The sequence below is a fragment of the Lissotriton helveticus genome, chromosome 7 (assembly GCF_964261635.1).
Source record: "Lissotriton helveticus chromosome 7, aLisHel1.1, whole genome shotgun sequence".
NCBI lineage: Eukaryota > Metazoa > Chordata > Amphibia > Caudata > Salamandridae > Lissotriton > Lissotriton helveticus.
The window spans coordinates 1,040,784,198-1,040,801,023 of NC_136068.1; the positions used below are offsets into that span (position 1 = coordinate 1,040,784,198).

Below are 16,826 nucleotides of genomic sequence, written 5' to 3' on the forward strand. Positions count from 1 at the left end.
GATCTCTGTGACACAAGCAGCAACCCACTGAGCTATCCACATACAATACTGGACAATACAATATGCTTTTTTGAAGGAGGCAAATTAACCCTGTATGCTATTAAGGATCAGAGTGAAAACTGACAGTAGAGAAAACTCTGACCTCTCTCCAGCAGGAACAAGAATCACATGACTTATCTCTGATTTAGCAAGTCTAACTGTGCTGAGAAAATAAAGGGTGCTGCTTCGTAGTGTCACTGTCAAGCAGGGATGTTAAACACTTGGCACTACTAATAAATCAGCAAAACTGCTAGTTTAGACTGAAGGTAGGCTGGCGTGGTGAGTCTGGGGCAGAAGTTGGGCTCTGGGCTGGGCACAGCAATAGCACATCATGTCGAGGTCAGGAGGAGGTGAGCAGATGATCGATTCTCGAACACGGGCTTCCTCCTTTAACTCCATAGCAGGGGAATTCCTGGGTGCCCTGGGGCCCAGCCGGCAGGCAGGAAATGCAACATCCTGCCACAGCATGGGCGCAGACAGGACATGGCTTCTCCGCAACACTGTGACAGAGCAAGAAGGGAGCCAGGTGCATCTAAGTACAATGTTAGGAATGTGTGGAAACACAGGACTGGCGGCGCTATTTTTGAGCTTCTTTGGCTTATAAAAAATCCTTGTATGCACAGACCGGGTAATTGAGGCATGTGGCGTTAGGAAGGTAGGTGCCTCAGTGCAGAAAGCAGTTAGATTCGCGCTCCAGGGGCCTCTTTGATTGCCTTGTCTGGGCATTCACCCTCCGATCCAGAGAAAGTACGGGTAGTGTGAGAATCCGCCATTGCCCCTGATAAATTGTCTATGTTTAAAGTATTACCCTGCATGGACTTTTCACTACCTGAAGTACTGTGCTTTGAAAATCACACATGCACACTAGCAGGTAAAATGAATCTCGCCCCTGCTGGGTCAAGCACAGTGTGATGGTGAACACCAGACATTATTCAGATGAGCCCTGCTGAATTGCTCAGCTGGGGCTCAGATGGGGAAACAGAAGCCGCGCCTTTACTGCCAGACACGTTCCACTCCTGCTCACCAGCACTCACCGCCACTGAGCCTACCTTGTCATCAGTACCGGTACTCTCCAAGGCAGTAGAGAAGTGCCGGTACTCGGAGTGATAAATTTAAGAAGTGTCGGTACTGGTCGTACCGGTGAGTACCGGCCCATTTAAAGCAATGGCTGTATCCGCAAAAAGGTTCAATGGAAAGCCAGGGGAGCCCACAAAACTATGCCCTGAAGAACCCCAAGTTTCAATAAAACCCAACCATTCGGCATCCGGTTCAAGACCTCTTGCACTAACTGCTCAGGCGGGAGCGGCCACTGAGGAGTCGGAGGAACGCAAGGGTGCGACAAGGGTGCCACGCGAGGGTGTTCCTTAGGGTGTGCGAATCACCAATAGGGGAATCAAGCAGGCGCTGAAGAAACACAGTCAAGTAACAAACTGCTGCGTAAGTTTGTACAGATGCGTCTGACGTGTCACACTCTTGTGACAAACCACTCCATCAGAACCAGGCTGGTGCTTAGAGGTGCTCGCCTCCGGGGCCCGAGCAATAGTGACCCGCAAGCTTCTCTGGTTGCGTTTCAGATAAGAGAGAATGTCCGCAAGAACCCTGCTGCACAAACTCCCCTCCCCCTCCCCCTCCATTGGTACACTCTGCATGCACGCAGGGTGCATCTACACAATCTACTGATGTGCACATGGAATGTACACCTCCCATCAGGTCTCTGACTCTCTGGATCTAACAGATAGTGTGCACACAAGAAGTCACGTACTCATCTCGAATGTCACCTTTATCACGCATAAAGTGCATTTGCACAGGGCTCAGCAGAGGTCTCAATCGGACATCCACAAACAGCTATATTTATTTCATTGAGCAAGATCTTAAAAATACCAGCATTACAGTTCCACAAAAATATGTTTCTCCCTGTGCAAATAAAATTCCCTAAAGTACATCCTGCATCCTTTTTCATCATTTCACCCACAAGATTCATAGCCACTATACCGATTGAACAAATATATCTTAGAAACAAAGGGCACAAAAACACGTGCCAAAAATGGTAATACACACCACAGTCCAATAAAATATAAGGCTGTGTATAAATAAAAGTACAAAAAAAAAACAGGTACATTATCCATCATTCCCTTTAATAATTGACGTTAAATTCCACCAATTGCCATCGTGAATTAATCCCCATTGTTAAACGGAAACGCGTACCCAAGACCCATCTGAAACAGTACATCCACTGGGGACATGGGCAGGCTGAAGATTGTCTAGTTCGAAGCTGGATCCACTATAGTTTTGCTTTCATCTAATTTGTCTGAATGTCAGGAGACCCCTGGGGCGTGTTGTTTGAAACTCAATATGCAGAACATTTATATCTCCTTAATTTGATTCTATTTTTTTACCACACCAAATCAGTCATTCCATACATTCCTTCGGAATGTATGCCCGCCCCATCTTTCTTTCAACCTACTCTAGACTCAAATGTGTCTATGCTTAAAAACATTTTTTCTTCAAAATTCATCCCGTTAAGTACGTTGCAAAAATATATTTGTTCAATATATTATCAAAAGCCACATGACGTAAGTCAGAATGAACTTTTGGAGAAATATATATATAATTTATACAAAATATTTAAGAAGAAGGGCAGAAGTAACATAAATGTACAAACTTACATTTTCACTAAAACACATTCATTTCCCTTGTTCCAACAGTGGAACAAGAGATACTAGTGTTAAAAAATACTATAATGGTCATCATGTTATTGTGTACATTAGAACCCACACTTTCTATTCCAATGGCATGGTCCTTTGAAATATTTTTGTAATTAGTTCCAAAAGTTAACAACATGGAAAAAGCACTGATTGTCATTTCACCCTACTCAAGATGAGAGGTGTCTTCTTCAGGACTCAAACGTTCTAATGATTTCACAAAGACATGAGTTCAAGACTTTACATTCGTAGCCCTATAGAATGTATTATTAAAGTAAATTTGTTTTCCACTGATTATCGTTGGCACAACTTAAAACTGTATCATGGTGCCGTAAGTCTGTCCCCTGATGGGGCACAATAACTATTGGCCAGACTCCCAGAAAATTCAGTCCATAAATTCAGAAACTCACAATAACCTCACATATTGTTAAAATCCATTTACAGATTCAAGTGTATCAAGTAGTCACTCTTATTGTGCCTTTAACTACTCATAATGACTCTCCGGGTTATTGAATGCAAAGCCATATTTTGAACTTTTCCACAGTAGAAAATATAATTCTGATACACCAGGCCACGCCAACCCATGGTGGACCTCAGCAACCTCCTAGTGAACGTCTGTTATGAACAGGGGACAATCTAGATGGTGTCAGGTCATCTAAAACCGATGGGACCCCTCTTAACACTCAAACAGAAACAACGGTTCCATTCGATTTGACACTTTCCTTATACTCCAAGTCAGGTCACAGGAAGTGCATTTGACCATGTGCAGCTCCTGCAAGGGATCAGGACACACGCCTGCCCTGCCGCAATGGATTGTATTGGTCCTCACTTAAGCAATGTCCCGTCTCAACTATTGCAATGGGGTTTATGGATGACTTCCATCTCAGACTAAGAACAAACTGCAACATCATTTTAAGCATGAAGAGATGGTGTTACACTCCTGAGGCAAAACAGCCGGGAGATTGCTCGCTTTTTAAAAAAATGTGTTGTTCACTTAATTTGTGTTTTTAACTTCACTTACCCTGAAACTTGATCGCATTTCACAGCGGATTTAGCGCTGTTGGTGACCTGGCGCAGGAAGCTTCCCCCAGCGCTTCGCCTCGCCCGCAGGCCAAGCCCCCTTTGGAGGCCAGGCCCACCCCACATCATATAGGGACGCTGATCGCAAGCGCCGCCATTATGGTGTTACACTCCTGAGGCAAAACAGCCGGGAGATTGCTCGCTTTTTAAAAAAATTTGTTGTTCACTTAATCTGTGTTTTTAACTTCACTTACCCTGAAACTTGATCGCATTTCACAGCGGATTTAGCGCTGTTGGTGACCTGGCGCAGGAAGCTTCCCCCAGCGCTTCGCCTCGCCCGCAGGCCACGCCCCCTTCGGAGGCCACGCCCACCCCACATCATATAGGGACGCTGATCGCAAGCGCCGCCATTATGGTGTTACACTCCTGAGGCAAAACAGCCGGGAGATTGCTCGCTTTTTTTTTTTAATTTGTTGTTCACTTAATCTGTGTTTTTAACTTCACTTACCCTGAAACTTGATCGCATTTCACAGCGGATTTACCGCTGTTGGTGACCTGGCGCAGGAAGCTTCCTCCAGCGCTTCGCCTCGCCCGCAGGCCACGCCCCCTTCGGAGGCCACGCCCACCTCCCCTGGTCCTCTCGGCTTCATATCATGTGCTTTCCTAGGAAGCCCAGCGGACGAGCGCAGCGGGCGCGACGTTTGCGCGCCGAGTCTGCGCCTGTCCGCGACCGACCGGGACCAGGGGCCGGCCACTCTGCCTCACCCCTTCAATATTCCTCTGTGCAGTTGACCGGACTTCAAGGCCCCTGGCCTCTAGATGACTCGGTATTATCTCGAGTCTCTAGGCTTGGCCTTTCCACTTCTCATGTTTTTTCCGACTCCCGGCCCTCATCTCTGCCTTCGCCCAGCGCCCCTACCACATCTTTCCCTACTAGTTCTTCTTGCGTGTCTATCTCCGCAATGTATCTTAATACTAGATCGGCTGTGAAGCATCAGCACGAACTTTTCACGTTACTAGACTCGCACAAACCTGACCTCCTATTCCTTACCGAGACCTGGTATACTGACAGTTCCCTCCCTTCCTTATTGGCGATGCTTCCCCCTTCTTATTACGCTCTTCGAGCTGATCGCCCTCCCGGAAAGCATGGAGGGGGGGTTGCCTTGATTGCTCGGAGGGAAATCACGTTCCAACCTCTAGTTTCACTCCCCCTAGGCTCTTCAGACTGCCTAGTGGCCCGCTCACTTACCTTCACCCTCCCTCTTACCTGTGTTCTTATCTATCGTCCACCATCCCCCCCACAATCATTTCTTCCCAGTTTCCAAGACTTGTTGGCTACCTTGGCAGGTAACCATTCGTCCATTGTCGTTCTTGGGGACTTTAATTTCTGGCCCTCCGATCCCGCGGAGTGTACCGTCTCCAAGGAGTTCTCAGAGTCGCTCAGCTCTCTTAATTTCACCTCCGCGGTTCAGGTCCCCCCTCACAGTCAGGGCCATACCCTTGACCAAATTTGGCACCGAGAGTGCCCAGTCTCCTCAGTTTCCATATCCCCCTGCACCTGGTCCGATCATTTCCTTATCTCATTTTCCCTTTCCTTCTTTTTTGTCCCCAAGCCCCCGCCAGTCAAAAATACTTGGGCGCGATCCTAGAATCGTGTTGATGTAGCTTCCTTGTCTGCCTCGCTCTCCGCGTCCAGCCCGGTCCTCGCAGGATTGTCATCCCTTGATCAAGCGGCAACAATCAATGAATGGTTGCGAGCCGGCTGTGACCAAGTCGCCCCCCTAAAGCGCATATCATCTAAGCGCGCAAAGGATGCTAACCGTTGGTTTAATGACGACTTGAAGACGCAAAAACTTAATCTTCGTCGAGCGGAGCGCATTTGGCGGAGGGACTCCTGCCCAAATTCGAGAATTCACTATATCACTCTTGCGGCCCGTTATAAGAATTCCATTTTGGAAACTAAGAAGGTATATTTCTCTTCAAAAATTCAGTCTGCCGAAAATCAGCCCAGAGAAATTTTTTCCATAGTTCAGGAGCTTGCATACTCGGACAGGTCCACGCTCAAACCCTCTCCCTCACAGCTTCTCTGTGACTACCTCAATTCTTTTTTTCTGGATAAAATGAGCATTATCAGAACTAACATTCCCAGCCCGTCCCCCTCTTTTATCAATCCTCACTGCCCTCCAGCAACATCGCGCTTGGATGTTATTCCGCCTCTTTCCAGGGACACTTTTCTTTCCCTCCGTCCCTTGGTTAAGTCTGGCTCCCCCTTGGATCCCTGTCCCGCTCACATCCTCAAACAGATCTACTCTTCCTGTCCCCTACCCCCCCTCACGTTTCTAAATAGTTCACTGTCCCAGGGCATTGTCATCCCTCACTCAAATCAGCGGTGATCCTACCCATTCTATAAAAATCCGGCGCTGATCCGTCGGTTTCAGCTAATTATCGCCCCATCTCACTCCTCCCTTTCCTGGCCAAGATACTGGAACGTCACGTAGTAAAAACTTTGAGCTCCTTTGTGGAAACGAACTGTGTCTTGGCCCCCAGGCAGGCCGGCTTCCGACCCGCCTATTCCACGGAGTCCGTGGTGCTATCAGTCTTGGATAACCTCAGGGAAGGAATGGACACTAGTCAGCCCAGGCCCTGGTCCTCCTCGATCTCTCCGCCGCCTTCGACACGGTGGATCATACCATCTTACTTTCCCGTGTCGGAGCGGCGGGCATCGGGGGTGCGACCTTGGTCTGGCTGTCCTCCTTCCTGAGCGGTCGATCCCAAGCTGTTCGATTGGGGGATTATTCTGCCGACTTCCGGTCAGTACAGTATGGGGTCCCTCAAGGATCCTCCCTTTCTCCATTGTTATTTAATTTATACATTGCCCCTCTTATTTTTGCTTTACAGCAGCGTGAGGTCTCCGTGTTCAACTATGCGGATGACCTCCAGCTCATTTTTTCATTATCATCATCCCCTGCCTCAATATCTAATTTTCATTCAGTTATGACCTTCATTCAGGACTGGATGAACCACAACCACCTGAAACTCAATCCCGATAAAACGGAACTGGTGTTGACAGGTGGTTGCTCCAGTCCTTGGTCTCCTCTCTTTTGGCCCCCCTCCTTAGGTTCCCCCCCTACCCCCTCTCCCTCTGTTAAAACTCTTGGCTTCAAAATCAACGATCAACTTTCCCTCCATTCCCAAGTCAGCACGGTGGTATCCTCAGCCTTTCTTTCCCTCCGAACCATTCGGAAAGTTTTCCGGTTCTTTTCCCCTTCCGCCCTCAAACTCATCCTCCTGGCGATGGTGACGTCCCGCTTGGACTATGGTAATGCCATTTACTGTGGCATGCCACAGTACCTCGTGAGGCGCCTCCAGATGGTTCAGAACCAGGCGGCCTGGCTAGTCTTTAATCTTCCCAAATTCCACCACGTCACACCCCTTCTTAAATCTCTACACTGGCTCCCTGTACAGCAACGTGCACTGTTCAAATTGGGCTGTATCATGTTCAAAGTTCGGGCTGGGCTGGCCCCGGCCTTCATCAGCTCAGCCATTCAGGATTACACCCCATCCAGAGAACTGCGCTCATCTACTCACCAACTTCTTGTGATCCCCCGTTATAAATGCAAAAAATGGGGTGGCTCCAAGTTCTCGACCTTGGGTCCTGCCTTTTGGAATTCTCTCCCGATTCACTTGCGATCCTGCCCCCAGTATTCCCTCTTCCGCAAAGCCCTTAAAACCCTTCTATTCACTCAGGCCTTCCCATCTTAATGCTCCCCGTCTCCCGCACCATTTCGTCCCGGGGTTTGTAGCACTGTTTAGCGCCATGAAACCGCTTGGTGTACGCGCGCTGTATAAATAATTTTAAATTCAAATTCAAGAGATGAGACTGCATCACCCCAGCCAGGATTGCCCTATACACACTGCCTGGCTGATGGATTAATGTCCTTCCTCTGACAGCCACTACTCTGTCAGGCCCTCTGTCAGGCCGTCAGACCAAGTATTCCATCAACAGAGCCAACAGGGCCTTCAACGACAAAATACTTATTGCCCGCCTGTCTCTACATGAGGTGGACAGACTGCCTCTACATGAGATGGACAGACTGTCTCTAAATGAGGCAGACAGACCAAGGGTTTGGCAGGCAGGGTACTCCGCTCAATTTCCGATGGATTCCCCTATTCTCCAAGCTCTAAATCAAGTTCTAAATCCTCCTTCAATTGCTTCTGTATTAGTGGTACGCCAACATTCACACATGCTTTAGCGATTTCTGAAGTTTGCAAATTGTGTCAAATTCATCTACAGTTTTCTAAGAATTTCTTTTTTTGCAGGATAATTTTCCCACAAACCATTTTTTTCCCACACCTTTTTAAACTATGCAGACTTTATTAAATTCATATATCCATGAAATGAAGAAGATGCACATACACACAATCCTCATACACAGAAGGTAAACAAACACACAGAATTCTACCACATCTCACGGCTCTGACACAATACACAAAGTTCACCTAAAATTCACACAGTTTCGAAACAACACACACAGAGCAGATATAGCACACACATATCTGTCCAAGCCTCCTTGCTGTATAAGCCTTGTTCAACCAGGCTCTTACCGTGCTGTGCAGCACAAGAGGATACAAAGAAAAATCAAGTGAATGATTTGACACCAAATGTCAACGCTCACCATGGAAACATACATTGTACATGCAGCTCACATACAAAGAGCACACATGTACATTCACATGCACACAGTATAGACTCAACTCTGTAGCAGTGTGAGGGACATGCCGGCGCACGCGCACACATAGTTCAATCATGTCCAGGTACTTACTGAATGTTCTCATAGGTGTATTTCACGGCTACCCAGGGTATGACGAACAGCACCGGAGCACCTAAGAAACAGAACAACAAAGGGAACTATGAAGCTGAGACCACAGGCCAGACTACACAGGAATTTTGCACTAGGGATAAGGGCAATGTTGACTGTCTTTTCCAATAATGGATCATTAAATGAAGACATGTCGACCAGAAGCAAGCGCAAACAACACTATATTGCCTGAAAATGGTGTAGTCCAAGTAAGCTGGTCCCAATGAAGGACAGCAAATGGGAGAAACAAAAGGCAGAAACATGGAACACATGGAGGAGAAAAGAAAATAAGAAAAACAGGGCTTTAAAAGAAGCAAAAAGAGTGTGAAAAAACATGTGATGGAGAGAGTGAGCGAGAGCCTCAGATTCGTTTAGTTTTATAGCACCACTCATACCAGTGTAAGGTGTCAGAGCATCTTACATCACACTCATTGCACAGAGACAATCATGTGTGTAAATCAATGTATAGGAAATGTTACATCAGACAGGACTACAAGGTGTAATGTAGGAGTGACACGTCATCAATACAGGTAGGCAATATAGTTTAAGAGCTAGGATGGGGGCCGGTTTTGGGCCCCTGGGGGGCCTTTTTTGTTACTGGGGGTCAGCAATATCGGCCCCCTGTAATAAAATCGGTCGAAACCGGCCCTCGCAAACTGCTCGGCTGCACTCCCCTTCACCCCAGAGGGGGCGGCTGAGCAGTTAGCCAGGGCCGGTTTCTGTTACCAGTCCGGCCCTATTTAAGAGTCCTTATTCTTTAAAGCACAAATTTTGAATTCAAAACGTAACACCATTGTTAGGAGTTCTCTTTAATAATAAGAATTGTTTTCTACCCAAATTAACCCTTTAGGCAAGGTTAGGAAATACTGGGCAAAAAAACATTTAGCGCTAACATATACATTGCAGTTTTCATGCAGCACTTTGATGACAATTAATAGCTCAATGTTCAATATTAGACTTTTGACTTATGAACCACAAGTAACAAAAGGAGCGCTCTTACAGAAGCAGTAACCCACTGACCTATTTACATATATGCAGTTTATTAGCTGCGTGGTACACGTTCTTAGCAGTCAGCATTTTAAACCTCAGCACTATTTTAGGATGAGTCAAAGTTTCCACTAAACAAACCTCCCGTCTCTTTTCACGAAGAGGATTAATCACCGGAGTTATCTTGTCATTTTAATTGATGCCTGAAAATTGACGGAGGCCAGTTACATGGCTGCAGGTGCTCTTAAAATGATAATATACTCGCAAAAATGACGCTCCGCACCCCAAGTCAGCACCCGGTGCGGTGGCACTGATTGCACCGCCCTAGAGCCTGCCATGTACTCAGGAGAGGAATGGTTAAGGGATTAGCCCCTCTAGCCGAAAATAGTTAATAACCCCTATGGTGATCTATCTTTGTATTTAATAAAACATTTTATTGGTTTAAAAATTTGGGGCTAGATGTAGGTATTTACAATTTACAGATTCTTAAATACCGAATTTTACCGATTCGGTATTTAAGAATCAGTAAATAGAATGTAGGTAACAAATCGGTAAATTTTACCGATTTAGTAATATTCGTTATTACCGATTCGGTATTTACCGAATCGGTAATAAGGAATACCTTCCCATTCCTGGAGGCCCATAGGAATGAATGGGAAGCCATTCACTATTACTGATTCGGTAAATACCGAATCGGTAAATACCGAATCGGTAATAGGGGGAGCATATTCAAGGGTGGCAGGGTGTCACATTGACACCCTGTTGCACCCCTGAATAGTGGATGTGTGCACATGTGATGCACATACATGCCATAAGGGCATGTATGTCTGCCACATGGCACTTTTAAAAAAGCACAAAATTGCTTTTTTAAAGGTATTCGGTATTTACCACCAACTTGTAGTTGGTGGTAAATAACGAATCCTGTAAGCAAAAATGCACTCACTGAGTGCCTCCTACACAGCTTCTAAGGATTCGGTAATTTACAGATTCCTTAAAATAAGGATTCAGTATTTTACAGATTCCTTAAAATAAGGAATCGGTAAATTACTGAATCCTTAAAACCTGCCTCCTACATTAGAAAAGGCGAAATACCGGTCGGTTACGGGGTAATTACCGATTTTCGACTGTTACCGACCGGTATTTAGCTACCTACATCTAGCCCTTGGTATTGTATCACAAACCTTTGCTTGTTATGATACATGTGATATGTGACAACTTGCTTATAATAATCCACAGAAACTCAGTCAAGAAACAACCATTCATCATTTCAATGGCATATTCTTCTGCTTTCTTGCTTTGAACAGACACTTTGGGCAAGAACATTGGTCCAATAAGATACACTGGTACTGGCGCAAACCCTATCCTCTGATATTTTGGAATGTTTCAGCGAGCATCCTCTAGCTCAGTAGTTGGGCATCTCTAGAGTCGTACTATAGTCTACGCCCTTGTTCCATACTTCCACCGTTGGGGTGTCTCTTGCCATCAGTTCCTGACAAGGCCTCTGTAGTCCACCAGCAGTCCTACTCACAGTATCACTAGTTTACAATGATTCAAATCAGTTTTGATCGCTGTGTGTAGTAGTGTCAGTTTGGGTCTCTTGGGCTCTCCTACTCCAGAACCTCCTCCAGTGTTGTGTTTACACCTTCGCAGAAGGGATATATTTTGTTGCAATACCAGGTAGTGGGAAGGAAATCTTCCTTTTCTCTGATACATTTAAGGACAGCGGTGTGCTAATGTGGCCATATGCCCATAGTAATGTAAAGGTGTGATAATTTAGTTGTCTCTGTCTAAACTAACATGCTGTCTCTGCTTCTCATGGTCCTATTCGTACTTCCTGCAACTCCTCATCAGTCGAACCCCGACGTCCTCCTCCTATCGCAGCCTCAACCTGTCTAGGGTGATGTTCACCAACAATCGATATACCGAAAATATTTTGTGTGTAATCATTCACCCATAATTCATTTCCCTTCTACATGGAGGAACTTGGGGAGCTCAGATAACTCTTTTCTAGATGGCATGACTGCATTTGGAGATATCAGAAGAACTGGCTCTTGTGGAGCTGGTATTCCTCTTACAGTCAGATGAGTGGAGCACTGTGCCCAGCAACAGGTCTCCGAGTTTTGTGATGCCAATGTTGTCCCATTCATGAAAACCCCATGTGGTGAGCCACCTATACTTTGGAATAAATCTCTATTATGATTCGTCTGGCACTCCAAAATTATTCTCTTATATCATAAATTCAAAAGTTCATTTTGTGCTACTAACTCCTTTTAAGTGCTTTGTCTAATAGCACTATTCTTTATAAGTCAAAAAATGGAGAAAGTGAAGATTCCACTTGCAAGTGGAGTTGTGCACAATGTTATCCTGACCCTGATGGTCTCATCCTAATATTTGCATCTTTTTTGTATGAAAAAACTTTTTCACTCTTTGTTAGAAATTTCACGTCATTTCATTTTATTTTCATCATTTTTCAAAATCAATTGAATTACTCCATTCATTGATGACATGTGAAGGTTTTAACATTTAACTTCTACCCAATGCATTTCGGGTCGAGGTTGACCCTTCCTCGGGGGTCTGTGAGGGAAACAAGGAATTATATGAGCAATACAGCAATTACAACTAGCTATCTCAGTAAGCAGTATATAACTGTTCAATCCATTCATATCAGCGTAAGTATCGAATGATGTATCAGCCAAATTATCAACAAAAATGTCCTAACACGAACATTATACCACATTTAACATTATGTTCGAGTGCATCCATAATGTATCCACTTTTATCAGTGACCTGCCAAAACTTTCTAAACTGAACAGTGAAAAACGATCAAATTATATTAAGTGTACCATGATTAAAACGAGCGTTTCAATCTTGCTCGCATTGAAATGACCAAAAACTATTTTACCGCGATAAAACCAAGCGTTTCGTTCTTACTCACAGTTAAATGCCAGGAATTACGCGCCGTGTCCGCTACAACCAATCGTTATGCGAGTCACATAACCAAGTCTAATATTACCGGTAAAAGCCTCCGTGATTGGTTCCCATCGCGATCACATGATCGCTATTCAGTTCTATACATTTTGTGCTACTCAACTACGGATACTAGTTAAAAACCACAATAAATGTGATATAACATACCGGCTAACTGGAAAGCGACTGTTTTTATGTGACCTCATGTTTACATAAAATAATTGATGTATAACATTGTAAACAATCAAATACAAAAAATATACAAAGTCAAATATATGCTAAGTGCATGTGGAGAAATAAACACCAAAGCATGATTAGTGTATTTAAACAGTGAAAAAACAGTGAGAAAAATTAACCATTTGGGAAATGTGGCAGCCATCTTGAAATGGGATCATAATACTCTCTTCAGTGTGTTATAAGCAGGAGAATGATAACGCTTTTTTAACTGTTCATAAAAAGCAGGATAGCTCTATCCTGTCATTCAGTCCCTGTGGGTGTAGACTTCCCAATTTATGAATCCAGAAGTATTCTGATCTTAGTCTTTGTTTATGAGGGTCTTGATCAGATCTGGGTTTGATCACCTCTAGTATAGTGAACCGTAATTGAGCTATGTTATGTCCTGTTTCAGCCCAATAAGTTGCCACTGTTGACTTGACATTTTTCAAACGGATGTTACTTTTATGTTCCGTGATTCTTATTTTAATCTTGCGCTCTGTTTGGCCAATGTATAATTTGCCGCATGGGCATTTGATGCCATAGATCACTCCTTTGGTGTCACAGGTACTTGAATGTAATAAAGGAATATTTTTGCCTGTCATAGGATGTGTAAACATTCTTCCCACAATCACATTGTTGCAATGCATGCAATTCTCACATCTCTGCATCCCTTTATAGGTTGTTTCAGGAACCTCAGGTGTTCGATTTTTCAGTAATTCTTGCATGTTCTTTGACCGATGATATGCAAAAGTGATCTCTTTGGAAAATAGTGAATGTAAATCAGGTTCATCCGTGATCAAATGCCAATGTTGTCTCATAATGTTCGCAATTTTTGTTGATTGCGTAGAGTGTTTCAGGACACATACTGTGAGTTTAGTATCAGACTTTTCTTTAGGATGTAACAATGTCTCTCTGTTCATGGTTAATACTTTGTTCTTTGATTCTTCAAGCTAATTTTTGGGATATCCTCGTATTAGGTACTTTTGGATCTGTTTTTCGAACGTGGTGGCAAGATTCATGGGATCAGATGTTATCCTTTTCTGTCGTATAAACTGAGATAATGGTAAATGTTTTTTAAGGGAATAAGGGTGAAAACTATCACAGTGGGACCAGAAGTAATTTCTCAAGGAAGGAATGGCAAACTTTAAAATCTTTAACTGAAATGACTGAAATAACCATACAAAAAGCGGATAAAGGGGGAGCAATCGTAATAATGGACACAGAATTCTACAAAGAGAGTGTACGTGCTCACCTTCAAGATATCAACACATACCAGAAATTGGAGGAAGATCCAACTAACATATTTTCTGCAACTCTCAAAACAATTTTGGACAGAGCTCTAGAAATGAAATGGATATCAACTAAAACATATCAATTTTTGAACTGTAAACATCCAAGGAGGCCTCAATTTTATATGTTGCCGAAGATTCACAAGAATGCAACAAAACCTCCATTCAGACCAATTGTGTCGGCATGTGGCTCATTATCTGAACCACTAGGTCAATACCTAGACTGGTTCCTACAACCACTAGTACAGAAATGGGACACCTACATTAAAGATACCACTTCCTTTTTGAATTTGTTGATGTCACTTGATATTCCATCCAATCAGGGAATATGGCTTTGTACAATTGATGTGACAGCACTGTACACGTCTATTCCTCACAATGAGGGCATTGAAGCGATTGAATGGTGTTTACTCCAAAATGAGATCAGTGGAACAGACAAAGTGTTTTTGCTTGAACTACTTCAATTTGCATTACTACACAGTTATCTCCAATGGGAAGGGGAATTTTATGGACAATGTAGAGGTACATCCATGGGGTTTGCGGGGGCACCGTCCTACGCGAATACCTTTATGGCAAAATTTGAACATGACCACATCTTGAACAACGTAAACTGGACACAAAGTTTGATTACATTTAAAAGATATATCGATGATATCTTTATAATCTGGAGTGGCACAAAAGAAAAACTTATGGAGAACATTCGAGCTTTGAATTCACAACATGAGAGACTGAAATTCACATACCAAATGGATCAGAATGAAATACCATTCTTGGATGTGTTAATAAATATTGAACAAGGAAAGATCAACACGAGGGTGTTCACAAAAGAAACAGATAGAAACAGTTGTCTTCACTTTACCAGCTTTCACCCTTATTCCCTTAAAAAACATTTACCATTATCTCAGTTTATACGACAGAAAAGGATAACATCTGATCCCATGAATCTTGCCACCACGTTCGAAAAACAGATCCAAAAGTACCTAATACGAGGATATCCCAAAAATGTGCTTGAAGAATCAAAGAACAAAGTATTAACCATGAACAGAGAGACATTGTTACATCCTAAAGAAAAGTCTGATACTAAACTCACAGTATGTGTCCTGAAACACTCTACGCAATCAACAAAAATTGCGAACATCATGAGACAACATTGGCATTTGATCACGGATGAACCTGATTTACATTCACTATTTTCCAAAGAGATCACTTTTGCATATCATCGGTCAAAGAACATGCAAGAATTACTGAAAAAGCGAACACCTGAGGTTCCTGAAACAACCTATAAAGGGATGCAGAGATGTGAGAATTGCATGCATTGCAACAATGTGGTTGTGGGAAGAATGTTTACACATCCTATGACAGGCAAAAATATTCCTTTATTACATTCAAGTACCTGTGACACCAAAGGAGTGATCTATGGCATCAAATGCCCATGCGGCAAATTATACATTGGCCAAACAGAGCGCAAGATTAAAATAAGAATCACGGAACATAAAAGTAACATCCGTTTGAAAAATGTCAAGTCAACAGTGGCAACTCATTGGGCTGAAACAGGACATAACATAGCTCAATTACGGTTCACTATACTAGAGGTGATCAAACCCAGATCTGATCAAGACACTCATAAACAAAGACTAAGATCAGAATACTTCTGGATTCATAAATTGGGAAGACTACACCCACAGGGACTGAATGACAGGATAGAGCTATCATGCTTTTTATGAACAGTTAAAAAAGCTTTATCATTCTCCTGCTTATAACACACTGAAGAGAGTATTATGATCCCATTTCAAGATGGCTGCCACATTTCCCAAATGGTTAATTTTTCTCACTGTTTTTTCACTGTTTAAATACACTAATCATGCTTTGGTGTTTATTTCTCCACATGCACTTAGCATATATTTGACTTTGTATATTTTTTGTATTTGATTGTTTACAATGTTATACATCAATTATTTTATGTAAACATGAGGTCACATAAAAACAGTCGCTTTCCAGTTAGCCGGTATGTTATATCACATTTATTGTGGTTTTTAACTAGTATCCGTAGTTGAGTAGCACAAAATGTATAGAACTGAATAGCGATCATGTGATCGCGATGGGAACCAATCACGGAGGCTTTTACCGGTAATATTAGACTTGGTTATGTGACTCGCATAACGATTGGTTGAGCGGACACGGCGCGTAATTCCTGGCATTTAACTGTGAGTAAGAACGAAACGCTTGGTTTTATCGCGGTAAAATAGTTTTTGGTCATTTCAATGCGAGCAAGATTGAAACGCTCTTTTTAATCATGGTACACTTAATATAATTTGATCGTTTTTCACTGTTCAGTTTTGAAAGTTTGGGCAGGTCACTGATAAAAGTGGATACATTATGGATGCACTCGAACATAATGTTAAATGTGGTATAATGTTCGTGTTAGGACATTTTTGTTGATAATTTGGCTGATACATCATTCGATACTTACGCTGATATGAATGGATTGAACAGTTATATACTGCTTACTGAGATAGCTAGTTGTAATTGCTGTATTGCTCATATAATTCCTTGTTTCCCTCACAGACCCCCGAGGAAGGGTCAACCTCGACCCGAAATGCATTGGGTAGAAGTTAAATGTTAAAACCTTCACATGTCATCAATGAATGGAGTAATTCAATTGATTTTGAAAAATGATGAAAATAAAATGAAATGACGTGAAATTTCTAACATAGAGTGAAAAGGTTTTTTCATACAAAAAAGATGCA

The 16,826-nt window shown here is 43.2% G+C and overlaps 1 protein-coding gene across 3 annotated transcripts in view; it reads right to left on the minus strand.

Annotated features, from left to right (window-relative positions):
• The window catches only part of LOC144769658 (glucagon receptor-like), a 641,797-nt gene that overhangs the window by 138,739 nt on the left and 486,232 nt on the right, over positions 1 to 16,826 (minus strand). For all 3 annotated transcript variants that reach the window (XM_078653833.1, XM_078653834.1, XM_078653832.1), the window contains exon 9: positions 8,585 to 8,645. In XM_078653833.1, coding sequence (XP_078509959.1) covers positions 8,585 to 8,645 — 61 coding nt within the window. The remainder of the gene's footprint in view (positions 1 to 8,584; positions 8,646 to 16,826) is intronic.